At 41.2% G+C, this 24,844-nt stretch overlaps 1 protein-coding gene across 4 annotated transcripts in view; it reads left to right on the forward strand.

Moving 5' to 3' along the window:
• Positions 1-23,814, forward strand: part of DPYSL3 (dihydropyrimidinase like 3) — a 57,686-nt gene extending 33,872 nt beyond the window's left edge. For 2 of the 4 annotated variants that reach the window (XM_035105319.2, XM_035105321.3), the window contains exons 2-14: positions 1,202-1,290; positions 6,889-7,073; positions 9,044-9,208; positions 9,857-9,918; positions 10,444-10,524; positions 11,199-11,267; positions 14,835-14,955; positions 16,550-16,706; positions 19,666-19,807; positions 20,127-20,297; positions 21,023-21,202; positions 22,294-22,468; positions 23,055-23,814. In XM_035105319.2, coding sequence (XP_034961210.1) covers positions 1,202-1,290; positions 6,889-7,073; positions 9,044-9,208; positions 9,857-9,918; positions 10,444-10,524; positions 11,199-11,267; positions 14,835-14,955; positions 16,550-16,706; positions 19,666-19,807; positions 20,127-20,297; positions 21,023-21,202; positions 22,294-22,468; positions 23,055-23,143 — 1,686 coding nt within the window. In that variant the 3' untranslated portion in view covers positions 23,144-23,814. The remainder of the gene's footprint in view (positions 1-1,201; positions 1,291-6,888; positions 7,074-9,043; positions 9,209-9,856; positions 9,919-10,443; positions 10,525-11,198; positions 11,268-14,834; positions 14,956-16,549; positions 16,707-19,665; positions 19,808-20,126; positions 20,298-21,022; positions 21,203-22,293; positions 22,469-23,054) is intronic. The other 2 variants (XM_035105320.2, XM_088661849.1) reach the window with 1 other exon arrangement.
• The last annotated feature ends 1,030 nt before the right edge of the window (positions 23,815-24,844 follow it).

A 24,844-nucleotide genomic window follows, 5' to 3' on the forward strand; every position in this document is an offset into this window, starting at 1 on the left:
GAGACAAAAGAAAGAAGAATACTTGCCAAAGTAACAAAAATTGTGGGTTTTTTATTTTTTGTAAATTGCTTTAGAATTTGAGACAAGGGCATTTTAGTCAAAAAAGATTTTGAGTCAGGGGAATGCAGAAATCAAACATTGTTTTGGTTTCCAGTTGAATGCTGCTTTCAGGCTACCCATAGGCATCTTCTTGGCCATTGTGAGAACAGGATGCTGGGCTAGATGGACCATTGGCCTGATCCATGATTCACAGTGATATGGTAACATCCAAAGGAATAACTTCCATAAATACATTTAAAAAAAACACTGGTGTAGTGAAAGAGCTCCCCCCCCCCCGACTGATGTAAACAGTGGGGATATATGCCTTAGTCTAACCAGCAGGGACCAATTAACTCTTTCTGCAGTCCTTCGGAGTAATTGGTTCTGGCATGTACCAGCTTGCTGCTTGTGGCCCAGTACTGTGGATTATGTTGGTTATTCTATGATGAGCAACCTTTTTCAGGCCTGGGACCCATCTTTAGCCCATTTGGGTACCCTCTCTAATTTTTTTAACTTAAATGGTGCTGCTGTTTTGACTTGCCTTAGGTCTGGCTGTGACCCAGTAATAGATCCCCATCCACCAGTTGAAGATCTATGATGTGTGGCAGGCATGGCCAAACTTGGCCCTCCAGATGTTTTGGGACTACAATTCCCATCCCTGACCACTGATCCTGTTGGCTAGGGATGGTGGGAGTTGTAGTCTCAAAACATCTGGAGGGCCAAGTTTGGCCATGCCTGGTCTATGGGAAGTTGGTAGGTCTTTCCTTTGGTCCAAGTGTTGAACTAAATCATTGGCACCTTCCAATGCAGATTATTTTAATGTTGTGAGGGCCCCCAAAAAATGTAATGTTGATATGTTGATGCTCAAAATTAGCTTCTACACTGAATGCTGTTAAAAAAGAACTCTCAGGACTGTTCAGTAGTAACAATATAAATAGCATCCCGGTGAAACTGCCGCTTGTTCATGGATAGCAGTGGGATTGCATCAGATAGCCAGCTCTAGGGAAATGGGCAGATAATTTGTAACTTATGCCAAACAGAGATGGAATTGATTAAAGATTGGGCACAGTTCATTGGCTTTGTGTTACTCTTTCCATGGACACCCTGTGTTATAAAAAGGAGATGAAAACATGTGCATAACATCTTTGCTTTCTCTTCACAGAGCGACCGTCTTCTCATTAAGGGAGGGAGGATAGTCAATGATGATCAGTCATTCTATGCTGACATTTACATTGAGGATGGTCTTATAAAGTAGGTATACAGTTGCCATAGCCCGCTCTTTGTTTTCCTAGTGGTCAGAATATATCTATCTCTTGAAGAGAGCAATGGGATTCCAAAAATTGTTATGCGCAAGTTTATTTTGCATGTATACTGTCTTGTTATTCATGTCAAACAGTCTATGATCAAGTCATTTACAGCACATGGCTTTCTATATCAGTGCATTTAAACTGTCATAGTATTTGGAGACCCTTTGCTAAAGAGAAGAGATGACAAATGTAATTTATGTTTGGTTTCTGGCTTGCCTACTCCATCATAAAAATGACTGTTACATTTATTGCAGTTAAAGATGGTAAAGATTTTCTTAGGGAAGCTGTGTCTTTAAGATTCTGAGAGGTTTTAGGCAAAAGTTGTTATGGTTTCTGTTTTATCTGGCTTCTGGTTATGTTTATGAAGTCAAAGTAATGACTCCAGTGGTTAAAGGCTGAAATTGTTCTAGTGTGTAAATACATGCAATTAGGATTAAATCCCAGTGCAGTGAGGTTTGAGTTGTGGGATATTTTATAGCCAAGGATCTCAAATGTTCTTTGCCATTAAAGTATAAAAGCAAATATCCAGATTCTTCTGCAGGAAATATTTTTAAAAGCAGCAACAGGGGAATCAAATAATATTTAAGAGGAGGAAATTGTCCAAGTGTTTAAACCCTGAGGGGAAAAGGCAATTTATTAACTGCTGGTTTGTTGCCACAAAGACATTTGGAAAGAGTAGCATCTGTAAAATATTTAAAACTCACAAATAATTTTTCAAACGTTGTGAGTTAATTGATACAGAGATGTGGGGTGTTTGTGTTTAAAGGTTGTGTTTAAAGGTTTCTTTCTTTATAACCCAAAAATGTATCTCCAAAAGATGTTTACAGGCAATGACCATTTTATCCTTGTTCAGTATGTGTGTAACTGCACACACGTGCATCATTGTAACCTGGAAGTGGACAGAAAATGGGGGTCGGAGATGTAACAGGGCTCTGTTGATGTGCACAGGTTAGGAACATAACCCCCGTGCAAAACGGCCATTGTCTGTCATATCACAAGCTGCCAGATTTGATATGAATAACTATTTGGTGTAATCAACATTTTGATGAATGCAACAATTGGAATTGCTTCAGTTAAAACTGAACCAGTATTCTTTGTGTACACAAGGTTGTGTGGGCTTGTAGCCCCCCCCCTTTAAAAGACTTTCTGCAATTTAGGCACTTTGGCTTAGAGAAGTGAGTATTAGTGGTATAAAACATACTCCTATGTAAGCACACAGAGCATGGAATTGTGCACATATTCAGAAGGACTAATAGAAGAAGTTTTGGAGCATATATTTATACCTGTATCCCACTTGTCTTTCCATCATGTGTAACAGGATGCCCAAAGCAGCTTAAAATCAATATAATTTTAAAAAAAATATCAAAATTGAAAACAAAAAGCAAACAACAGTTAAGAAGAAGGGAAATTTACAAAAAGCTTCAGTTCAAAATTCAGACAAATTATAAGCTTGAATAAAATTGTCTTTACCTGGCGTCTAAATGCCACCAGAGAGGAATCAGCCACGTTCCCTTGGGCAACGTCCTCCAGAGTCTTGGCACCACTAGAGGAGGCAATGTTAGAGGAGAGGTAGCTCTAGGGGAGTGGTCGGTGTTATGTACTGAGCTGAATCCTAGAACAATAGGATCCAAAATGCAGCAGTCTTGATTGGTTTGCAGGAGCCACCCAATCCAGCTCCAAGTGGAAGTAAATCCACAACCTGACTGGCCTGCAGGAGCAGCCAATCAGGCTGCTGGCAGAAGTGAACCTGCAACCTGATTGGCCTACAGATGCAGCCCTGAAGTAGCCAATCACGCAAGGCCCATTGTGTAAATAATGTATATAAGCAGACGTTTTGGAAAAAGAGCCATTCTTCTCTTCTCCTTTGCTACTACAAGCTGAATAAAGAGCATGAAATTCACTCTCGACTCCGAGTATATTTCAGTCACACTGGCCATGGAACTTCTGGGGTGCAGGACCAAGCTCCACCACTATTGCTCCAATGTAGAGTGGGAGGTGGGTTGCTAGATTTTGGCATTGCACAGGATGCCACTGAAATTTGAGATGCCAAGGTCCACCAGTGGTTAGAGGGGTTTATATGTGGTGGAGATATCTTTGCTGGTGAGGATGAGGCCTACACTGTGCCTGCTAAAAGCACAGTGGAGTGCATTCAACTGCCTAAGGTGTTCCTACCAGCATTTACCGTTGTAAGACCCTGGAACAGAACACTATGTGCACAAGCTGGGATAGGGTTGGTGATGGATCTGCTGGATCCAAAGCAGGCCTGTTTCCTGGAGCTAGCAAAGCAAACAAAGTGGAAAATTACAGCCCTTTGGCTTCTACCCTGGCCAGCAGGGCTGTGGATGTGGCAGTGAATCCATTGGTTCACTACCACCCCAGCTGCAACATGGATTGCTGTGTAAGTCGTTCAGGTCAGGGGAAGATGAGATTCAAGCAAGAAGATAGTATTTCTTGTACTGCTATAGCACAATGAACGTGCTGTAAAAAATTCTGAACAGAATGCACAAGGCTATGTCAGTGGATGTCCAAATACATAGCGAACTCATTGTCAACTCCCAGGGAAAGGCTTTTGTTTGTTTTATAGAACTTTTTGATGGTGGTGGAATTACAAAACTCTGGCAAAACTTAAGGACAGTTCAGCAGCTGTGTCCATTATATTTGGGAGTTTTCATTTTTTGAAACAAGTAATCCTAACTTTTAGACCTCAAGGACTTGAGAATTGTTTTTGCATATGGAGACAGGGCTTTTTAAAATATTTTTTAAAAGCTTTCTTTTTACCTCCTATTTATTTACAACAAAATACAAGTTTATTTATTTTTAACATCTAGACAAAATTCTCATGGAATTAATCGCTTGCAAATTGTACAATTGGTGGTTTAATTTTTGTGGTAGTAAATAGAGGTGGGAGCTTGATCTTTTTTCAGTTTTTTTTCATGTTTATTTCAGAGAAACCTGATCTCATTACACATTTTAATGGTGTGAATAAAGAGTGATTGCATGCTGATGTTGCAGTAAGTTGAGGACTGACAAAAGGAAATGCTTCTTCACACATTTAACTTTTGGAATTCACTTCCATAACATTTGCTTGAATGCTTCATGCTTCCAGTCACTGCAGTGCTGTAAGCTTGGACAAGGGAAACTGAGGTTTAGATCCCTGGTCAGCTATGAAACTTACTGGGTGAACCTGGGCACTTTTCATTCTGTTGAATGATTGTGGGCACCCTGAGCTCCTTGAAGATACGATATATAAATGCAACAAATTATCCTAATTCATGAAACTTGGTCTGTGAATAGCCACACTAGCTGCCCTAAATGACACCATGTTTAGAGGCAGTATGCTTCTCAATTTTGAATCCAGGGGATAAGCAGGGGTTGGCCATCACAAAAAAGGAAATAAATCCCAACAATCTGAAGTCTTGATAAAAAAAAGGTTCAAAAATTGATAAAATTGGGTTCAACAAATAGTTGCAAACTAATGTAAACACATACAGAGAGAGACAGAGAGACACACAGAGAGAAGGGCAGGATTCACCTAACAAGCCCCTTCAGCAGAAGTCATGCACAAGGACTCCTGCTTGCACAGTGGGACTCCCCCCCCTTTTCCCCGTGAACCCCTCAAAATTGGCTCAAATCAGTCAGGAGAGCCCCCAGAATAGCAGAGAGAGGAGAGGGGGATTGTTCTATCTGGCAAGCTGAAATGCTTACACAGATGGAATAGAACAGTGTTGAATTCCACCATATATAATTTGGTGGAATCTAATGACAATTAAAAACAAACAATGCTATTTATAACCAAAGCAAAAGCATACAAATGCAAACAGTGTATATTAGCAAAATAACTGAACAGATGTAGCTCATAAGATATCACAGATCTCTGGAATGTCGAGAAACAAAATAAATATAAATTTCAAACTATCCCAAGGCTCAAGGATATTTTGATATTGGTCTACCTCACTGGTCTTTACTATGTGGCATGAAAACTGCTTGGTGGAAAAAGTAACTGTATCTCAACAAACACGAAGCCAAATGTACAAATTAAGAAAGTAACACCACCTGCTGATACAAAATATAATAATAATATAATAATAATAATAAATATTATTATTATTTATTCAAAACAATACATTTAAAAACTCAGAAGCTGCCTTCCCAAATAGAGCCTTAAAAGAGCAGAAAACATATCAAGTTACAATAAACTATACAGTGAAGAAAAACAATATAATGTTAATATAAATTCCATCCTTCAAATGATACTTACAAATATCATTTAAAAACTGCTGTTAGAACTGCTTCATAAATGTCATAACTTTCTACATGAATATAATTTCCATGTAAGAAATTGCTTGTGTGTACTTCAAGGTATGTGATGCACACCATGTCTGTTTCTCCATCATGAGAAGCTTTCATCTGTGATGAAACAGAAACATTTGCTAAGTGTGGTAGGGTATATATAGGGTACATGAAATTTCCTACATGAAAATGATGTAAATTGTCCAATTACATATATCTAGCTTTGCCTTCCCAACATTTTGGTCCATATGTCTTACAATGACATCGTATACCAAAAATATCATTACTATTGAAATTCACACACAGTGAAAATCCAATACATAATGAAACACTAGTCTTTTGATTACCAGAAAATATTTCACGGCTTTGTATAAGTTCAGCAGATGCCCGTATTGTTGGTGCCTGAAGCTCTGAAGCCTTCTCTGAGCAGGGTGTTCATGGGTGAAACGACCCTTAGTCAAGCTGAAGCTTGGCTTGCAAATCTTTGGAATTGCTCCCCCAGCTTAAAAACAGGCTGCTATACTCCATACCAAATGGAGAACATTTTGCTTAATGTAGCTAATCAAAATTAACTGTAAAAAGACAGACAAACTGTAAAAAGACAGACAAAGACAGAGGCTTCTTACTAGTTAGTAGGAGCAGAAATGCTGGACACTCGCTGCTGCAGCCTGTCTGAAAATCTGGGTCTCTGCCAAACAGCTGCACAAGTGGCAGGTGGAGGGCCCACAATTCTACATTTAAGGGGTACTGCTAAACTCCTTCACTTGCTGCCCTTCCTTGTGGTATGACAAATGTAGGAAGGTCTGAGCATCCTCTTCTTGCCCACAAGTGCCAGTCACATAGTCTTCCTACCTCTTTGCAGCTGTTAGGTAGAGTCCTGGTTTTCCATTTTTGGGTTTCCATCAATGTGTGGTTCTTCTGGCATTAGTATAATGATGTATTGAGTTCAGGTATTTGGCTTCTTAAATATGCACTCTTCTAATTAGGCAGGTCAAATAAAGAAATGTTTGATTAAATTCACTCAAATCCTAACTTTTTTGCAAAAGGAGTATAAAGAACATATATTTGCTCCATTATTGTAATACTTTACAGCCTAAAGTAAATAAAATGTATAAGAGAAAGCTGCACTAAATACGCTGGTTTGCTGATCAGTTATGGTGGATGAAAGAACTGTCTTATTGTGGAATAAATTGCACTCGACATTTGTCATTGTAAACGTGTTTATCAGACTGGTTTGTTATTATTTAATCAGGCAAATTGGAGACAACTTGATAGTCCCTGGCGGAGTGAAGACTATAGAAGCTAATGGAAGGATGGTTATCCCTGGAGGGATTGATGTCAACACTCATTTGCAGATGCCATACAAGGGGATGACAGCAGTGGATGACTTCTTCCAAGGGACAAAAGCAGCCTTGGCGGGTGGGACCACCATGATCAGTAAGTACAAGGGTGGACGGGGGCTCTCTTTGTGACTACCTCGACAGTTTCTGGTACTTCTAAACATTACCTTCATTATTTATTATTACAAAACTTGTTTCTGGTGCATAATATGGTGCTAGGTATAGATATAATGTTGGTTATAGTTAAGATAGGGTGAACGTTTTACAGGTGGAAAGTACAGTTCATTGAGTGTCCTCCTACATGCTCCCATCAGTCCCAGCCAGCCAGAATTGTGGTCCATTACCATCCCACATCAGTCATCCTTGCTGCAGAACATATTGAGGGCTGCCTCAGAAGCCTAATAATTGCCATTATTGGTTCATAGTTGTTTATTTCTATATCATTTGAAATGTTTAAAAATGCTTGAAAACTGCTCTACTCATTGCAACTCCATTGGTCATCAGATGTAATGGGTGATGCATATTTATTTTTGTTTTACCTCCATGGAAATAATTTGGAGCTAGAAAGTGTGTAGTTATGGCAAATGAACTTCAGTAGACTCCAAAGCGAGATGGAAGTTTGTGTTACAGCTTTCATGGAAAAATCAGGCTTTCTGGAAAATCTTACTGAAGTGTAAGGATTTATGCAATAACCCAACTTAGCTTCATTATACTGTGAAATTTTTGTTGGTCTTGTTTGCTCATATACAAAGATTTAATCTTTTATTCAATGGCATTTCAGCAGTTTAACAAAGAATAAACGTGCACAAAATTGTGATTTAAAAATAATAGTAGTAGAGCATGCCTCAGAAGACAAACAAATCAATCTCCCAGCATGTCTAGGAAGTAAACTAAAATGAGAGAGCAATTCTTGCTTCTTGTTTTCAGAATGTTCTGGTTCATAGCTTGATGGTTCTGCAGGGTTTTTTTTGGCTTATTGAGTCATAGGACAAGTTGCAAGTGTGACTGCAGTTGGTTGAAAATGTTTTACTTCCTGCTCCTTCATTTTTGTGTTGAAAGAACTGCAGTGTCTGCCGCAGTGTCTGTTGCACATAAGAACTGCAGTATAAAATGAGGATTACGTCAGGGGCAATAAAAAGGTACATTAAGCTGCATGTTAGGAAGAAACTTTCTTCTTTTTTTAATGAGTCGTAGTGAGGGAAAGAGATGAGGCAACCTGCTACTACTTCCTGCTCACTTCTTAGCAAAAGCCTGCTAAAAGCACCTGGTATAATGCCAAGAACTATTAATCCAAAGCACAGTGCCCTATTTTTTCATTCTCCCTTCTTGTAAGTGCACTCTAGATATATCTGAGAAATTACAAGCAGTAAGATGAGACATGCTCTCTTGGTTCACTTACTATACCCACATTGTGAAATACAGTAGATGCTCCTGCGTTGAAAATGCCTGGACAATGACTGCTCTTTATAGTTCTAAAATATCCCTTTCTTTGAAGTATCTTCTCTGTTTCTTCTTTACTCAAATTCCTTGCTATTAACTTTGTTGCCTAAGTAGCCTAGTCCTCTATACCCATTTATAGTGTGCTCCATCACAAAAATAAATATTGAAATAATGCTGCATCTGTTCTTTTGGTGGTGAAAACATTGCCCCAAACACCATAGTGAATGAGACTTTGAAAAACTGTTTAGCTGGTTTCTTTGGTACATTGTGTCTTGGAGAATGCTGGGAAACAGCATATTTTTTGAAGGATCCATGTAGTTGGCTATTAGGATTTCAGGAATCTTTGGGCTACAGAAGACATGTTGTATTTACTTGAGTCTAATGCACCATCAAATCTAATGCGCACCTCAGTTTTCGGAACCTTGAAACCCAAAAAAGGATTTGCTGGCAAATGTAAATGTGTCATTGAATCTAATGCACAGCTTAATTTTCGCAGTGTAATTTGTCCCCAAAAAGGGGGACATTAGATTTGAATAAATACGGTAATTGTTTAGAGGGAAATCTCCAGACAGAAGGGAGGGCATAAGACCTTCATTCTTTACTACAGCTTGCTGCCTTTGTTCACAGTTGATCATGTTGTTCCTGAGCCTGAGTCCAGCCTCATAGAAGCATATGAGAAGTGGCGAGAGTGGGGTGATGGGAAGGCTTGCTGTGACTACGCCCTGAATGTGGATATCACCCACTGGAGTGACAGTGTCAAACAAGAAGTGCAAACACTCATCAAAGAAAAAGGTTTGTCAATGCCAGAGGCCAATCCCTTGACTTCCCACATTCTAATTGTATGTTAGAATATATAGTGCATGATTCTGTCTTAACAGACGTGTGCTGAGATTTGTTGGGTCCAACCACAGTTTTCTTACTATCTCCTTTGGGTTGTATTAATTGTTCCCCAGTTGTATGATAAGTAACTCTTGAATCTACATGATAATTATCTTAGTGTAGAAATTTGCTTACAAATCATAGTGCTGATGTTATTTGGTATTGCAATACCAATACATCAACTGACTCAGTCTCTTTTTGCACGCTTTCTTCCAGGCTACTAAATCAGTGTGATCCTGAAAGTGTCCTCTCGTGTTTGTTAGAGTTCTATAAGTGGCACTCCAAAAGGTGGCCGCATGCCCAGTAAATATTTTCCCTTTTCTTAAGCTTTTTAAAGATTCAACAGAGCTTTGGCTTGATAACTCCAGTGTTTCAGAGAATCAACTAACAGGACAATAAACAGAAAATTTCCCTTTGCTGTTGGCTCTTGCCAAAGATTCCCATTCCATTATGTGTGAGTAATTCCTCACATGACTAGTGGAGTACCGATTTAGAATGACGTGAAGTAGAGAATAAAATCTTATTTGCCAACTTTTCTTCTTATATAATCTTTTGCTTTAGGTGTTAACTCTTTCATGGTTTACATGGCCTATAAGGATTTGTACCAGATGTCAAATACAGAGGTAAGAACTAAACTGTTCAAACATGCTGTATGCATTGCTTATCATCCTTTTTAAAGGGTTAATACTGTGTTTTAATTTGTGATTTTGAGCCTTCTTGGTGGCCTTATGTAGGACTAAATGCCAGGACAAAAATTAACTTACCAGTAAAAATGTCTGTGATTGATTTGTGACGACTACAATCTAATCACAAATCCCGCCCCTCCCCATTTTTTATGAGGGCTACACAGTATCTCACAAGACATCTGATTAAGAGGCAACAACAGATGTAAGTGTAGCTAGGAATCATAGGCTTCAGCCAGTAGTCCTTTAGTGTGGACATCTAGTTCCTTCTCCTGAGCTCTCACTATTTTTCTTCCTTATTCTTATTCTTAAGTGGTACAGTAGTTGACTTTGAATTGGTAGCTCTTTCAAAGTCCAGTGCTAATAACAATAAATAAAGAAATAAAATATCTGCTAATCAGAAACATGCAATGTTGAAACACATGTTTTCTAATGTTGGCTTTCTTGTTAATTTCTCTTTTTCAGTTGTATGAGATATTTAGTTTCTTGGGAGATCTTGGAGCAGTAGCTCAAGTTCATGCTGAAAATGGAGATATCGTTGCACAGGTGATGTTGTTCTATCTTCTCTTTGACCAAAGCACATATTGTAAACAGAAATAATGTATGTATACTACTGTAAGAGTGTAACATGACACGCTGTACAAATGTATTCTGAGAGAGCCAGGTGGGTCCTTAGGTCCCAGCCAGGTAGAGATTGTAAATGCCTGAATTAAGTTTCTGTCCTTAAACTGGAAATTCTAAACAGTTAAGTAGGATTACCGGCATGTTTTCTGAATACTGTATAGTTTGTCTTATGTCTTCTGATTAACCAGCAGAGCTGGTAATGTACCAAAATTCTGGGACTTAGTTGTGGGCAAGCATATTATCCAGATGTACCTGGGTTTTGCAGATATTTATCAGTGGTTTTAAATCTTTATTTCAGCACTATAGTTCTACTATATTGTTTTGTTCCAAAAAATTTTTGTAAATGCTAGCTTATGTAAAAGCTTAATAAGTTTTAAAAAAACTATAATAAACTGACAGCCAAGGCTATATATAACATTTAACTACAGTCAGTCCTGTATTAGGATAGGTTAACTACAGTAATCCAAGCTCTGGTAACTACACATTTAGACTTTGCTCTGTGCAACATATTCAGATGACTGTAATGTACTCAGATTTTCTCCTTAATAACAATTCTTAAATCTGTTTCTTAACTGCATTCTATTTATATTCTTTAGGAGCAAGCTAGGATGCTGGAGATGGGAATAACTGGCCCAGAGGGCCATGTACTTAGTAGGCCAGAAGAGGTAAGATGTCACAGATGAATCAACAAACACTCTTCAGACAGTTTGTTGCTGCTGCACACTCAATTTTGCAGTAGACGGTTTAAGTTCCCAGTGCTAACATGAACCAGTGCAGTTCCAAAAGCAACCCACAAGTCCTGTCTGGGCAAACTGGGCTTTCCATAGCACATTCCTGCAGCTTTGCTTTTTATAGTCTTGAGAAACAAGACAGTGAAAATTAGGTTAGGGTAATTAAAAGCACTCTAGCAGTGCATTTGCATTGTAAAATAATTGTCTAGAAATTTTCCAGTGTCTCATTTCTGCTTAGGGTCTATGACTTGTTAAAGTCAGGACACATTCAGCAGTTACAAGTTGGAGTAGAGGGTTTCCTGATTAAGAATCACTTTCAAGATGCTAATTGGATTGCAGCTAATATTAGCATCCAGGTTCTTTTTTATTTGGCCTATTAATCCACATTTTAGTTTAAGGCTGAATTTTATACTATCACTTGTGGTAATGAGGGTTGCTTTTTTGACAAGAGTAAACACCCTTCATACATTCCTAGTGCTATAGTCAGGGCTGGCCATGTTAGTTCTGCAGCACTAAGAGCAAACATTACTATGTTTAAATAGGTATAACTTTATACCCATAGGGAGCAGGAATGGTAGGAGTATTACATTTGCACATAATACTTTCATTACTATAATTGTCCTAAAATAGGAAGGTCAGTGTATGTTAAATGCTAACATGCTTCTACAGCTGGCTTTGGAATAAGATATCTTCCATTCATCTTGGTAGGGTGTAACACATTTTCTCTGCTTACTATATTTTTGTGGTTGGTTTTGAGGATTTTCGAGAAAAAAGGACAGGAATTCTGAAACTTATGTAAGTTGTTTGCCCAGGCAGTTGTCCCGAGTCTCTATAGTGCTGCTACTGTTCTAAGGTTGCTAGACTTCATGGACAGTCGCTTTACTCCTGACTCAGAACTGTCTGTGGGGAGGATGATGTGTTAACCACACATATGGTTTCCTTAGCACACATCCTGATGGCACATGTGGTATGGTTTTTGGACCGCAAGCCTCAGTCATTACCGAATAGTTGCAGCCATGTGGAAAACACACCACGTTGGTTATCTGGAATGTTGCACAAAACAGCCATTCAAGAATATATTATTTGGGATTCCTTTAAATTTCTAGGATAAAGCTACTCCATAATTCAGGGAAATCTGAACATGTTTGGGGTATAATTGAGATTCCGTGAGTTGTAGATTGGAGGGGAGCAAGTTGGCTGTCCTGAGACTGCAATTCCCCATCACCCTGATGTAGATCTTAATTGCATATTTCCTCTAGACTTAAAGCTGGGAAGATACACATCTAAAGCATGCTTCTTTTAAGCATACAAGACTGCACCATACTACTGTGCAAAGTTTCACATTGTTTTTTTGTATTTGAATGTTAATTTGTTTTTCAAATTTGTAAGCAAATACATTGTTGAGCACAACACCAGTCTCCTTCCTTGGTGTTGTGCTCTCTCTCCGGTAAAGCAACAGTGCACATACATAGCAGCTGCAGCACTCCTCCGTCTTCCTCCAGCTGGCTGGTCAAGTGTGTAATAAAAGGCATGTCTTGAATCACTTGCTATGAAGTTTTTTTCATTTTCAGCAGAATTAGTTCATAAAGAATCACCTGCTATATGACAAAATGCTTAAATATTCTCAGGCTGGCTCATAACAGTGAAATAATACATTCGGATATTGCAACAATATTTTGCAAATAGTTCCGTTTTTATCCCTGTGGGCAGCAAGTGATTTTTTAATGGTTGCTCATAGCTGCCTTCACCTGTGGAACAGGGAATTGTGGTTTGGAAATATTTCAACCTTATCTTTGCTTGGAGGTTATTTATGTTTTGCATTTTCTGGTGCTTCTGATAAACATCCTTGTGCTGAATTTCCAGCATCCCAGCCGTATGGCAGTTAGGTCTCAAATAACATTAGATATTCAAGTTCTAAGGGGGTGGGGGGTGTACGTAAGCATGTTACTCTTGGCATGTCCCTTTACAATGCTGACAGATGGAATATAAATCATTTCCTCGGCAAATTGACATTAAGTAAAACAGCCCTAAGAATTGTATTCACATATTCTTGACACTTTGTTAGAGGAGAAATTGTTTCAGCATAGGCAGGTGGTTGAGTAAACAACTTTTCAAACTTTGATTCCTTGGGTCCTGTACAAGCTTGCCTACAGTCGAACCTCTACTTACCACCGCCTCTTCTTACTGTATATGGTTTGTTTCAGGACACTCTTTTATTTTTTCCTTTCCTTTTAAAAAATATCAGTATTTAAGTTGTTGGCAGTCAGAAGGTATTTTAGATTATGTCAGGCTGAACAGTGGATGATGTAATGCTCCAAAGATATCTCACTTGCTGAAGTGTTGAAAGTTATAACAGCAAGCAAGATATGAAAATTACAGGCTTCTGATGTCATGGGAGGCAGCAGAGGCCAATAGGAAGGGAAAACAGTCATCATAATTGGGTTGGAACTGCATCCTAAACAAATAACCAGCAGAAAACCATCCTCTTTTACAGTACAGCCATTGTTAAGTTACAAAATAGACTCAGGCTGCATGCCTTATTCAGTAAATAAGCTAAAGCTTTAGTTCAAAATCAATTTTAATCAGTGAGGGTTAAATTTGAGGACTGAGAGATAGGGTGATGAGGAGAAGAGAGAAATTGTAATTGTGGGTTGTACATATAATAAGAATGAAATTGGCAAATTTTGGGCTTGTAGCTTAGTTATATGGCTCAGGTGGTTTGATTGGCTCTCCAAGAGATGCATGCTGTTGCTTTTAGAACAGCTGCTAATATATTCTCAATATTAACTGTTAATAAAATTATGTACAGTCTATCACCACTAACAAATTAGTGAACTCCATTTTTTCCTTTCTGCTGCTGCTTTGGAACCATTCGTAGGCTAAACAGTCTCTCTGTGAATTATTGTATTCATTTCTATCCTGCCTTTCCTCCAGACTGGTACCCCAGGTGGCTTCTGGATAAAAATATAAAAACACAAGATTAATTATTCCTCCTCCTTTCCCCCTGTTAAATAGCTGACTGCTGTATGGAGCATATCTATCTAGCAAACACAGGTTTCATTTACTAAATGGGTTCAATAGAGAGTACAGGGTTAATGCACAAGCTGAGCTTAGATATAATAGTCTCACATAGCAGGTTGTGTTAGCTTTAATCTTTCAAGGCCCAAAATTGCTACTGTGCATGATTTGCAATGTTTTCTATCCTGCTTTTGAACGAAGGAGTCTTTGGAGAGAGAGGACAGTTGTGCAAGAAACACCCATCACACATAAAATAGAAAGTTGATACTGTGTTGGGTAGAATTTGGAAAGGTTAGTGAGGGAAACATTTTAGAATTTAATGCTTCTGCTTTGTTCAGGATTTGAGGATCATTCTTTTCTTGCTGTTCCAAACTTTCTCAAGGGAATGGAAAGGTCATGCTTTGAAGTGGAATATATTGTGTCATGCAAAGTTACTGAACTCCTTTGCTGTTTTCTGAGCTCACAGTCCCTTCTCTGTTTCAGCTGGAGGCTGAAGCTGTCTTCCGTGCGATCACCATTGCCAGCCAGACCAACTGCCCCTTATATGTGACCAAAGTGATGAGCAAGAGTGCTGCTGACCTGATTTCACAGGCCAGAAAAAAAGGTGAGTGGCTTCATCTTTTTTACCTACCCATGTTACCTTCCTTACAAGGTTTGCTAGAATGACTGTAGCCTCAGAATGACTTAAAAAAAAAGAAACCAATATAAAAACAACTAGAATAAGGGTGACCATCTTGTGGACTACAACTCGTAGCAGCCCCAGCCAAAACGGGAGGGCCACATATTAAGCACTCTTGAACCAGAAGAACAAAAACCAATAGCACAGAAGCAGCCAATTAAAAGAATACAAAAACATAATTGAAATAGACCAAGGGCCACAAAGCTTCCCCTAAAGAAGGTTTTCATGATCCTCCTGAAAAGGAGTAAGCATGGTGGGAAGTGAATTCACTTGGAAGAGGATCCTACCATCAAGGAGGCCTGCTTATTTTAGCCTGCTTACATCAGAAGATGAGGCTCTTTATCAGCTACAGTGGAACCTCAGTTTATGAATACCTCGGTTAACGAATTTTCAGTTTATGAACTATCCTAACCCGGAAGTTAGTAAACCGAGGTGCCCAAGGCCTACTGAGCGTCCGATGCCTTCGGGGAGGCCGGGCCTTCGCTCCAATGCCTCCTGGAGGCCCGAAGTGAAGGCATCGGAGCGAAGGCCAAACCTCCCTGAAGACACCAGAGCGTCTGATACCTTCGGGGAGGCTGGGCCTTCGCTCTGATGCCTCCCAGAGGCCGGGGAGCGCTTCCGCGATGGCTGCAGCCGCAGAAGCTCTCCCTGGCCTCCGCGAAGGCATCGGAGCGAAGGCCCTGCTGCTTTAGGGGGTGTTTTTCCCCCTAAATTAATCAACTTTCCATTACTTTCAATGGGAAAGTTAGCTTCGGTTTATGAACAGACTTCTGGAACCAATTGTGTTCGTAAACCGAGGTTCCACTGTATACCTTTAACACTGTCCTTCAAAGGGGTCAGTGCTTTGTTCCCTTCTTCAGATAATTCCTTTTTAAATTCATCCAATATTCCCTTTACCAGCTCAATGTCTTCCTTACATAGTCTGTGTTTTTGGCACCATCGTGCCATCAGATGTCATCTTCAATGTCATCAGAACCCATCTGTTGAGTGAGTTTATGAATGTTAAAATGAATCTTCAGAGTTTGTTCTTTCACTCCTTGTGATATATCCTTCTCAGGGTCAATGTTAAATCTGAATAGTTTTAGGATTTGGAGTACATTTAATCTGTTATTTCATCTGGGTGAGGAGGAGAGACCTGCTCAGCCTGTCATTTTTATTAGTGATGTCACTGCTCCCCTTGGACTAGTTGACAGGATATTTGAACCTTGATTTCCCAAGTCCTAGTCAGACACTCATTTAAGGAACCCTGGGTTTAGAGCTTTAAAGGCAGTCTGATTTGTACTTGTAAGACCGGAAGTTGATGTAGTTCTTTAAGCATGGGTGATACTGTATATGCGTTATGCAGCAGGCTCTAGTTATAGCTGCCATATTCTAGAGCTAGACTAACTGAGGATGGCACTAACTTTTATAAATGTGTAACTGCTGCCAACAGAAGCAGCTACAGGCCTAGCTCCCCCTCTCCCCTTCTGTAAAATGTATTGTCCTTGCCGTAAATCTCTGTTGTTATTTTCACCATCAGGTAATGTAGTGTTTGGCGAGCCAATTGCAGCCAGTCTCGGAACAGATGGAACACACTATTGGAGCAAAAACTGGGCAAAAGCTGCTGCATTTGTGACCTCCCCTCCTCTGAGTCCAGATCCAACAACCCCTGATTACATCAACTCCTTACTGGCCAGGTTGGTAATAGCGAGAAAAGGAAATACTCTCTCTTGCAACCAGTCCTATGGAAACTGAATAATAAGATGATGCTTGGAGCTAACATAAACAGGAAAGTAGTGAACTGCACCCACTCAACGGGGGACTTTCCAGATTCTGCTTATATTGCCTTGTTCATTCGGACGATTCTGAGGTGTTGCCATTGCAAGTGCACATTTGCATCTAGAATAGCTCATGAGACAGCTTCAAACTGAGGACAGCAGTAATGCTGAAAAAGAAGGGATCTTTACTCAAAAATTAGACATATAGAAAAACAAAAGAAGTGGGTCATTTAGCACTGGGGGGTAGTTAGCTTAACTGCATGTTGGCACAGACCTGGATTAGTGAGCATCGAAAAACTAGGAATAAGGCTTTATGTTTGGAAATAGTGAGGTACATCTCACATTTCAAATTGTATGCGTTGACTGGCGACTTGGAAGAGAAGACTGAATAAACTAGGTGTGAGTTGCATTAAAACTGACCAACTTGGAAAAAAATATTTCATAACACATATGAAGTGGCCAAGTCCTGGAAAAAAGGAACCATGCCTGCTTTAAACTCTCTGCTCAATATTCTTTTGGATACAGTCTTTAGGAGGTTTGCATGCCTGTTAGTTAGCTAGCTTTTAGCAGAACAAATCTGACTGACACAAATCTCTCTGTGTAGTAAAGCAGACATATGGCACCCAAATTATTAAGAGGAGATGGAGATTATCATTGGATTAGGACTTGTGTTCTGAAGCCCAGACTGAGGCCATGAGGCTCAGAGACTCTTTGAATCAGAAAATCAGACACAGGGTCCATCTGGAAGGAAAACAATCTCTATAGTTTCCTTTTTTAGTGTTTAGAAAAGGCTTTAAGCCCCCCCCCTTTTTTTCTTAATTACCATGCATCCTTTCAGCTAGGTCCCCGGCAGCTAGCAGACGCCAGGAAGCAGGAAGTTTCCATGGAACTCTTTGCATAGTCTTTGGTATGATTGTTAGACCATGACCATTGTTTGTTGCTGCCCTCTAGAGCCACAAGCAGATAAATATAATGGACCAACGCAAATGACTTAGTTTCTTTGGCACTACATGAACTCTGAAACAAATTTAAGTTAATAGGTTATGCGGAAAGCTTGTTTCATACAGTGGTTGAAATACTTCGGATTATGTGGGTCAAGGTTTTGTTACATTGCAGGAAAGGGTAGAATAGAAGCAATGTAGCAATTCTTTCTGAGATGAAATCTGGATGCCTTTCCAATAAACGATTCTAGGTGTGGCTAAAGTAATAAAGTCTTTACCTTTACCAAGAAGCAGACAGACCAAGAAGCAGGTGCTTTAGGCCAGGCATCCCCAAACTGCGGCCCTCCAGATGTTTTGGCCTACAAGTCCCATGATCCCTAGCTAACGGGACCAGTGGTCAGGGATGATGGGAATTGTGGTCCAAAACATCTGGAGGGCCAAAGTTTGGGGGTGCCTGCTTAATAATAATAATAATAATAATAATAATAATAATAATAATAATAATTTATTATTTATACCCCGCCCATCTGGCTGGGTTTCCCCAGCCACTCTGGGCGGCTTCCAACAGAAAAATAAAACACGGTAATCTATTAAACATTAAAAGCCTCCCTGAACAGGGCTGCCTTCAGATGTCTTCTAAAAGTCTGGTAGTTGTTTTCCTCTTTGACATCTGTTGGGAGGGCGTTCCACAGGGCAGGTGCCACCACCGAGAAGGCCCTCTGCCTAGTTCCCTGCAACTTGGCTTTTCGCAACGAGGGAACCGCCAGAAGGCCCTCGGTGCTGGACCTCAGTGTCCGGGCAGAATGATGGAGGTGGAGACGCTCCTTCAGGTATACTGCACCAAGGCCATTTAGGGCTTTAAAGGTCAGCACCAACACTTTGAATTGTGCTCAGAAACGTACTTTAGGCAGTCAACCAATTTTATTTCTCTCCTCCACATAACATTTTGACACAGTATGTCGTTGAAGATTTCACTGCTGGTGGGCAATCTCTTGTGACTCCAGTATCTAATTTTCACACTGAGAGCTGGTTCTAATCATGCCGTTCTAAAAAAAATCCTGCTCACATACATTATACACCCCTGAGCATTATATTGTGGAACCTGTGAACTCCTGCAAGATCATGGCTCTCCTTCCATGAAAATGAAAAACACTTTCTGGTTTCACGGGAACTGTGGATTCGTCTTAACACTGTTCATGTGAATAGACTTGCATCAACAGACTTTCTTTAAAGCACAGTGTTGGCACTGATCTGTTGCCTGACTCAATTGTCAGCAATCAAATCAGTCTGGTGCTAGCTGCAAGAATTTTCTTGCTTCACTTTTCAAAAGCAAATAAATCTTCAGCTGAAAAAGGTTCTTGAATAGGTTTACAATGATAAATTAACAGGACTGTCTCTGTCCTAGGCTTACAATCTAAAAGGCATGACACAAAAGGAAAACAGATTTGGGGGGAGGAGGAGGAAAAAGGCAATATTGGGCATTACTATTTAGTCACATCCTGCCAACCTAGCAGTTCAAAAGCACATTAAAGTGCAAGTAGATAAATAGGGACCGCTACAGCGGGAAGGTAAATGGCGTTTCCGTGTGCTGCTCTGGTTCGCCAGAAGCGGCTTTGTCATGCTGGCCACATGACCCGGAAGCTGTATGCCGGCTCCCTCGGCCAATAATGCGAGATGAGCGCCGCAGCCCCAGAGTCGGTCACGACTGGACCTAATGGTCAGGCGTCCCTTTACCTTTACTTAGTCACAAGGTTCTTTTATACATTACTTTTCTAGTTCACATTTATACTAATTACAGTTCTGTGCCTTCATTTTTGTTGCTGCTGTTGTTACAGAGAGTGGAAACTTTCAGTAAACTACTTGGAGATAAAAGCATTCTTGTATGATTGGACTAAGCATGACTAACCAATACTTTTTGTTGCTTGTCTCTGAGCTAGTGGTGACCTCCAAGTCTCGGGAAGTGCACACTGTACATTCAGTACAGCGCAGAAAGCAATTGGAAAAGACAACTTCACAGCAATCCCAGAGGGGACCAATGGTATTGAGGAACGGATGTCTGTTATCTGGGACAAAGCAGTGGTAAGAAAAGAGGATGGGAAGTGGGGATTACAGACCCTCTGGGTATTAAGATTGGCAGAGAGGACCCTTTTGGTAGTTCCACTACCTAGTGGTGGCTCAGGAGAGGGCAGTCTCTGTGGCAGCTCCTAAGTTATGGAATTCCTTCCCCACAAAGGTGCATCTGACACCTTCATTATATGGTTTCCAATATACTCTGAAGATGCACCTCTTTATCCTGGCATTTGATATCTGAGATTTCTATTTTTGGGACCTGCTTTATTCCTGTGAATGTAACTTGTTTTGCTTGCCTTACCTTCCTTTTATGATTCATACCCAACAGGCTACAGGGAAAATGGATGAGAACCAGTTTGTGGCTGTGACAAGCACCAATGCTGCCAAGATCTTCAACATGTACCCAAGAAAGGGCAGAATTGCTGTTGGATCAGACAGTGACCTTGTCATCTGGGATCCCGATGCAGTGAAAATTGTATCTGCTAAAAGCCACCAGTCAGTAAGTCTTTTGCCAGTCAGTAAGTCTTTTAACTTCACAAACTGACATGGCCAGTTTGTGAAGTTAAGCACAGGAATATGGGAACCTGAGCCCTGGAGAGCTTTGTCTTCTCTTCATTCTAGGTTGCTCTTTTCTGCTTCAGTCTGCCTTAGCCCACCCACATCCTCACAGAAACGAAGTAGCAAACAAAAATGAAATGTATTTCCTTATTTTTTAAAAAGATGTTTAGGCTATAGGGTCAAAGTGTTCATCTCTTGGTGGCAATAAGTGTTGGTCCTGAATATTTGTGTGTTTTCGGACCTTAGGAGGAATTCAATGCAGTGCTAAGACTATTTAGTTAGCACAAGCATTTCAGCTTGCCAGACAGAATGACACCCCCCCCCCAAATCTGCTGTTCTTGTGTTTCATAGAGTGTATCTTTCTTTTCTTTGGTCTCAGGGTGGTTCACAGGATAAAATCAGAATACAAAACCACAGAATACATACTCACAAGAAGAAGAAGAACTCCTCAATAAAAGGGCATAGGGTGTCAGTCAAAAGATATTTTTTTAAAAAAACACACAATTTAAAAGCAATTTAAAATAAGAAGCAGTACTCTGCTGGGCAGCAGCCAGGTGGCTAGAGGCAAGAGTAGGTCTGCAGGGTAGAGGGTACCTGTAAACCGAGCACTGGTTTAGGTGGGTTGGTGGCTTGATGCATAATGAGTCTGACTCCAGTGTGTTGTAGGCAGCGGAATACAACATCTTTGAAGGAATGGAGCTACGTGGAGCCCCCTTGGTTGTCATATGCCAGGGGAAGATAATGATGGAAGATGGCAACCTTCATGTAACACAGGGGACAGGACGCTTCATTCCTGGCACCCCTTTCTCAGACTATGTCTACAAGCGCATCAAAGCAAGGAGGAAGGTAAGATAGAGAAGCCCAGTATGTAGGGTTTTAATGATGGTGTGTCTTCCTTCATACTGCTTTGTGGCAAGGGAACTGTGCACCACAGCTCTTTGTCATACTGTGAAGATGCCACCAGAAGCCCTGAGTCACATGGGAGTAGCCAGCATTGTCCCAGTTTCTGGGAGGTATCATGCTTATGTTGGGTACAGCTGTCATGCGGTCTCCTCTCACACAGCCATGAACTTCAGATATTATCTTTGTCATAGAAGCAGCCATAGAGTAGTAGCTTCTACAAATTAAGAAGAGACCCTTTCTGTGTATCAGTAATGATAAATGCATGCCTACAGTTCCTTCCTCAGAGAATTCCTTATTCCTTTATTCCGGTTGCCTTGCTTGGTAGCATGTTTTCACTGTGTTTACAAGACCAAAATCTGTAGTAAACCATCGTAGCACTCCCTCCCTCAGCTGTCTGCTCATGGTGGAAGGGTGAGATGATGATGGAGAAGTATGTTAAGGCCTCTGCACTGACAATTGAGCAGACAGCTGAGGGAAGCAAGGCCTAATGCAGAGGTTTTCAACCTTTTTCAGTCTACGGCTCCCTTGACCAAATACATTCTTTATGCGGCACCCCTGTGGGACTCAGAAGCCCAGTTATGTCACCCCTTGCCTGCAGAGCTGGCAGCTTCTCTCCCTTATTTTAACACCCTCCCTTGTGGAACGTTCCCTCAGCCTCCTCTCCTCTCCCCATTCCTTGGGAATCCTCTGGGCAGCTGCTGCTGCCGCCCCTAGTTTCTGAGCTGCACCCCCTGCCCCAAAGAGAGGTGTCTCCTCATATTGCCCCACAGGGACCTGGGAAGCACCCCGTGGCCAGCCCCAGAGGCACCATTCACCTGGGGAGCTTATAGCCAGAGCTGCTGCAACAAACAGCTATGCAAGCCTTTGGGAGGCAGAGACACAAGAGGGCATCAGAGGAGGGAGGGAAGGAAGGAAAGAGGGACATAGGCCAGTGTTGCACCCCTGACCATCATTCAAGGCACCCCAGGGTGCCATGGCACTCTGGTTGAAAACCACTGGCCTAAAAAATTGCTTTTTTCTCTTACCTATGACAGATGGCTGAGATGCATGCTGTGCCAAGGGGCATGTATGATGGGCCTGTGTTTGACTTGACCACTACACCTAAAGGGGGCACTCCTGCAGGCTCTACTCGGGGATCACCTACCAGGCAGGCACCCCCAGTAAGGAATCTCCACCAGTCTGGATTTAGCTTATCGGGTAAGCTATCGGGTAAGCTATCTGCTAAGCTGATTGGGTAAGAAGATGGTACATTGATTGCAACCCCTCTAGGCAGAAGGCAAGGGAAAAGGTGCCACTGGTATTTAGTACAGCTTCAAATTCACCCCACTGGCAGTTTTGAGATTTGTTTCATTCTATAGGCGGAGAAGGGAATGGGACAACTTTTCATTCCATATGCTTATTGTAACCTTTGTCAGCATTTCTGCATTAAGATCTTTAGTGGATTTCACACTCTAGTTTTGTAGCCACCTATTCAGATTATCAGGGATCCCAAATAGTAGGAAAGTTAAGCCACACCAGGTGCCATTCTTTGCTGTGGAATGGTTGACTGTCACCTACTTCCTATATGATTTACCGCTGCTTCTCCCTTTATGGTGAGCATACTGGTAGATATTTCCAGAGTTAGCCAGCTAGTGGTACCTGTGCCAAAATAATTGTGTTCTAAGATTTCATGGTTGACAAAAAAATGACCTTCATAGCAGGTCTTTTGCCGTATTACTTTGTCTTAGCCCTGTGAAGAAAAGCACCTAACTGACTTTTCCTGCTTTTTGCCCTCCATCTTGTGTATGCCCTGCAGGTACCCAAATTGATGAAGGTGTTCGTGCAGCAAGCAAGCGCATTGTAGCACCTCCAGGAGGCCGTTCCAATATAACATCTCTGAGTTAAGCACCCAGTACTCAGGGAGGGGAGAAGGGGGGAAGGGAAAGGGGGAAACTGTTATTTGAGAAAACTAAGCAATGGTACCTTGATATTTAAAGAGGAAAGAGCAACCTGAAGAAGCGTTCAGATTTTGAAGAATCAATAAGCCTCAAGCCTTATGTTTCATAAATGCTACTCGCTACCTAGCTTTAAAAAATATTGCGGGTTTTCTTTTCTGTTTATTCATAGCCTTAATATCCCCCCCTTTTTTTTTACATGCATGCAAATCTGACAGGTGACTAAGTTAAGAGTATGTAATTGTACATGGTGAGTGCTTGTGTGATAACACATTGTAAGAAGGGGATTGGATTAAAGATGGGAAACTAATGACATGAGCTGTTTATTTAGCCAGTTTACTTGGGCAGAATCAACCAAGGAGTTTTAGTGTTGGGGAAGGGTGGGAGCAGAAGATGGTGGGGCAGGGTAGTGGGAGGTGGATGGGGGGCAGACCAAGTAGATCTGTGTATTGTGTCCATGTTCTTCTGTTTCCACTAAATTCAGACAAGACATAGTTGCCTCAGAGCACTACATGAGGCCATGGAAAATTCAGCCATCTTTGTAATGGCTCTGTTGTATCACCTTCCTGTTAGAGATTTTATTACTTTGTACATTTTAATTGAATAAAAAATGGAAAGGCATGGTTTTTTCCCCCTCCTTGGCTTGTTGAGGCAAAGTAACAGTTTCTTCTTCACTTACAATTAATTTCAAGTTCTTGGGGCAGGGATAGGGGAAAGGATATCACCCCTGGCAAGGACTGAACTTCTTGCCAAATCCTCTTTCTTTCACATCACACAAACTGGTTAGTGAACTGGAAGTTGTAGGATCTCCTCTCATGAGGGCTGCGACTGATTTCCATTCTGCTCTGTAATCATCAAGGGCTTTTTGAATCTGTGGCTCTGTTGATTGATTGGATTTATATACTGCCCTTCATCTGTAGATCTCAGAGTGGTTCACAGCATAAAAATACAAGATAAAAACACAAAATACATAATGAAAACACATTTAAAAGGATTTAGAGCAGGCATCGGCAAGGTTATCCAGCCATGGGCCAGATTGTTCCCATGGACATCGTCCGTGGACCGGACAGGCGCTGAGCGACTCCGGAAATGGTGCCTGCGCATGTCCGCGCCAGAAATCGCTTCTACAGCTGCGCAGACGCTGGAAATTGTGCCTGCGCAGAAGCGATTTTTGGCGTTGGCGCAGGCGCCATTTCCGGCACTGCTCAGCAAGTCCCCGCCCCGCACTGGTTTAGCGCCCCACGCGGGGGACTCACCGAGCGGGCGGCTTGGCTCACAGGCGGCCCGTGGGCCAGATAAACTGCCTCCGTGGGCCGGAGGTTGCCAGCCTCTGATTTAGGGTGTTAGTCAGCCAAAGGCCTGGTTGAAGTGGAATGTTTTCACCTAGCATCTAAATGTGTATAATGAAGGCGCCAGCCAAACCTCCCTGGGGAGAGCCACCACAGAAGAGGCCCATTGCCACCCCCCAGGTTGGTGTTAGTGGCATGTCTGCATGACCACTTTGAAGCCAGGCGAAGCTCTTCTCAGTGTTCCTCACATTCTACATGTCCCACTCTTCAGTGCTGTTCAGTACCATGGGTTGGCAATATAGCCTGCGCAAAAACAAGAAATGTGCTTGTAAATTAAAGGAGGCCCAAAACAATAGGTTTAC

This window comes from Zootoca vivipara, chromosome 2 (assembly GCF_965207765.1).
Source record: "Zootoca vivipara chromosome 2, rZooViv2.hap1.1, whole genome shotgun sequence".
Lineage (NCBI taxonomy): Eukaryota > Metazoa > Chordata > Lepidosauria > Squamata > Lacertidae > Zootoca > Zootoca vivipara.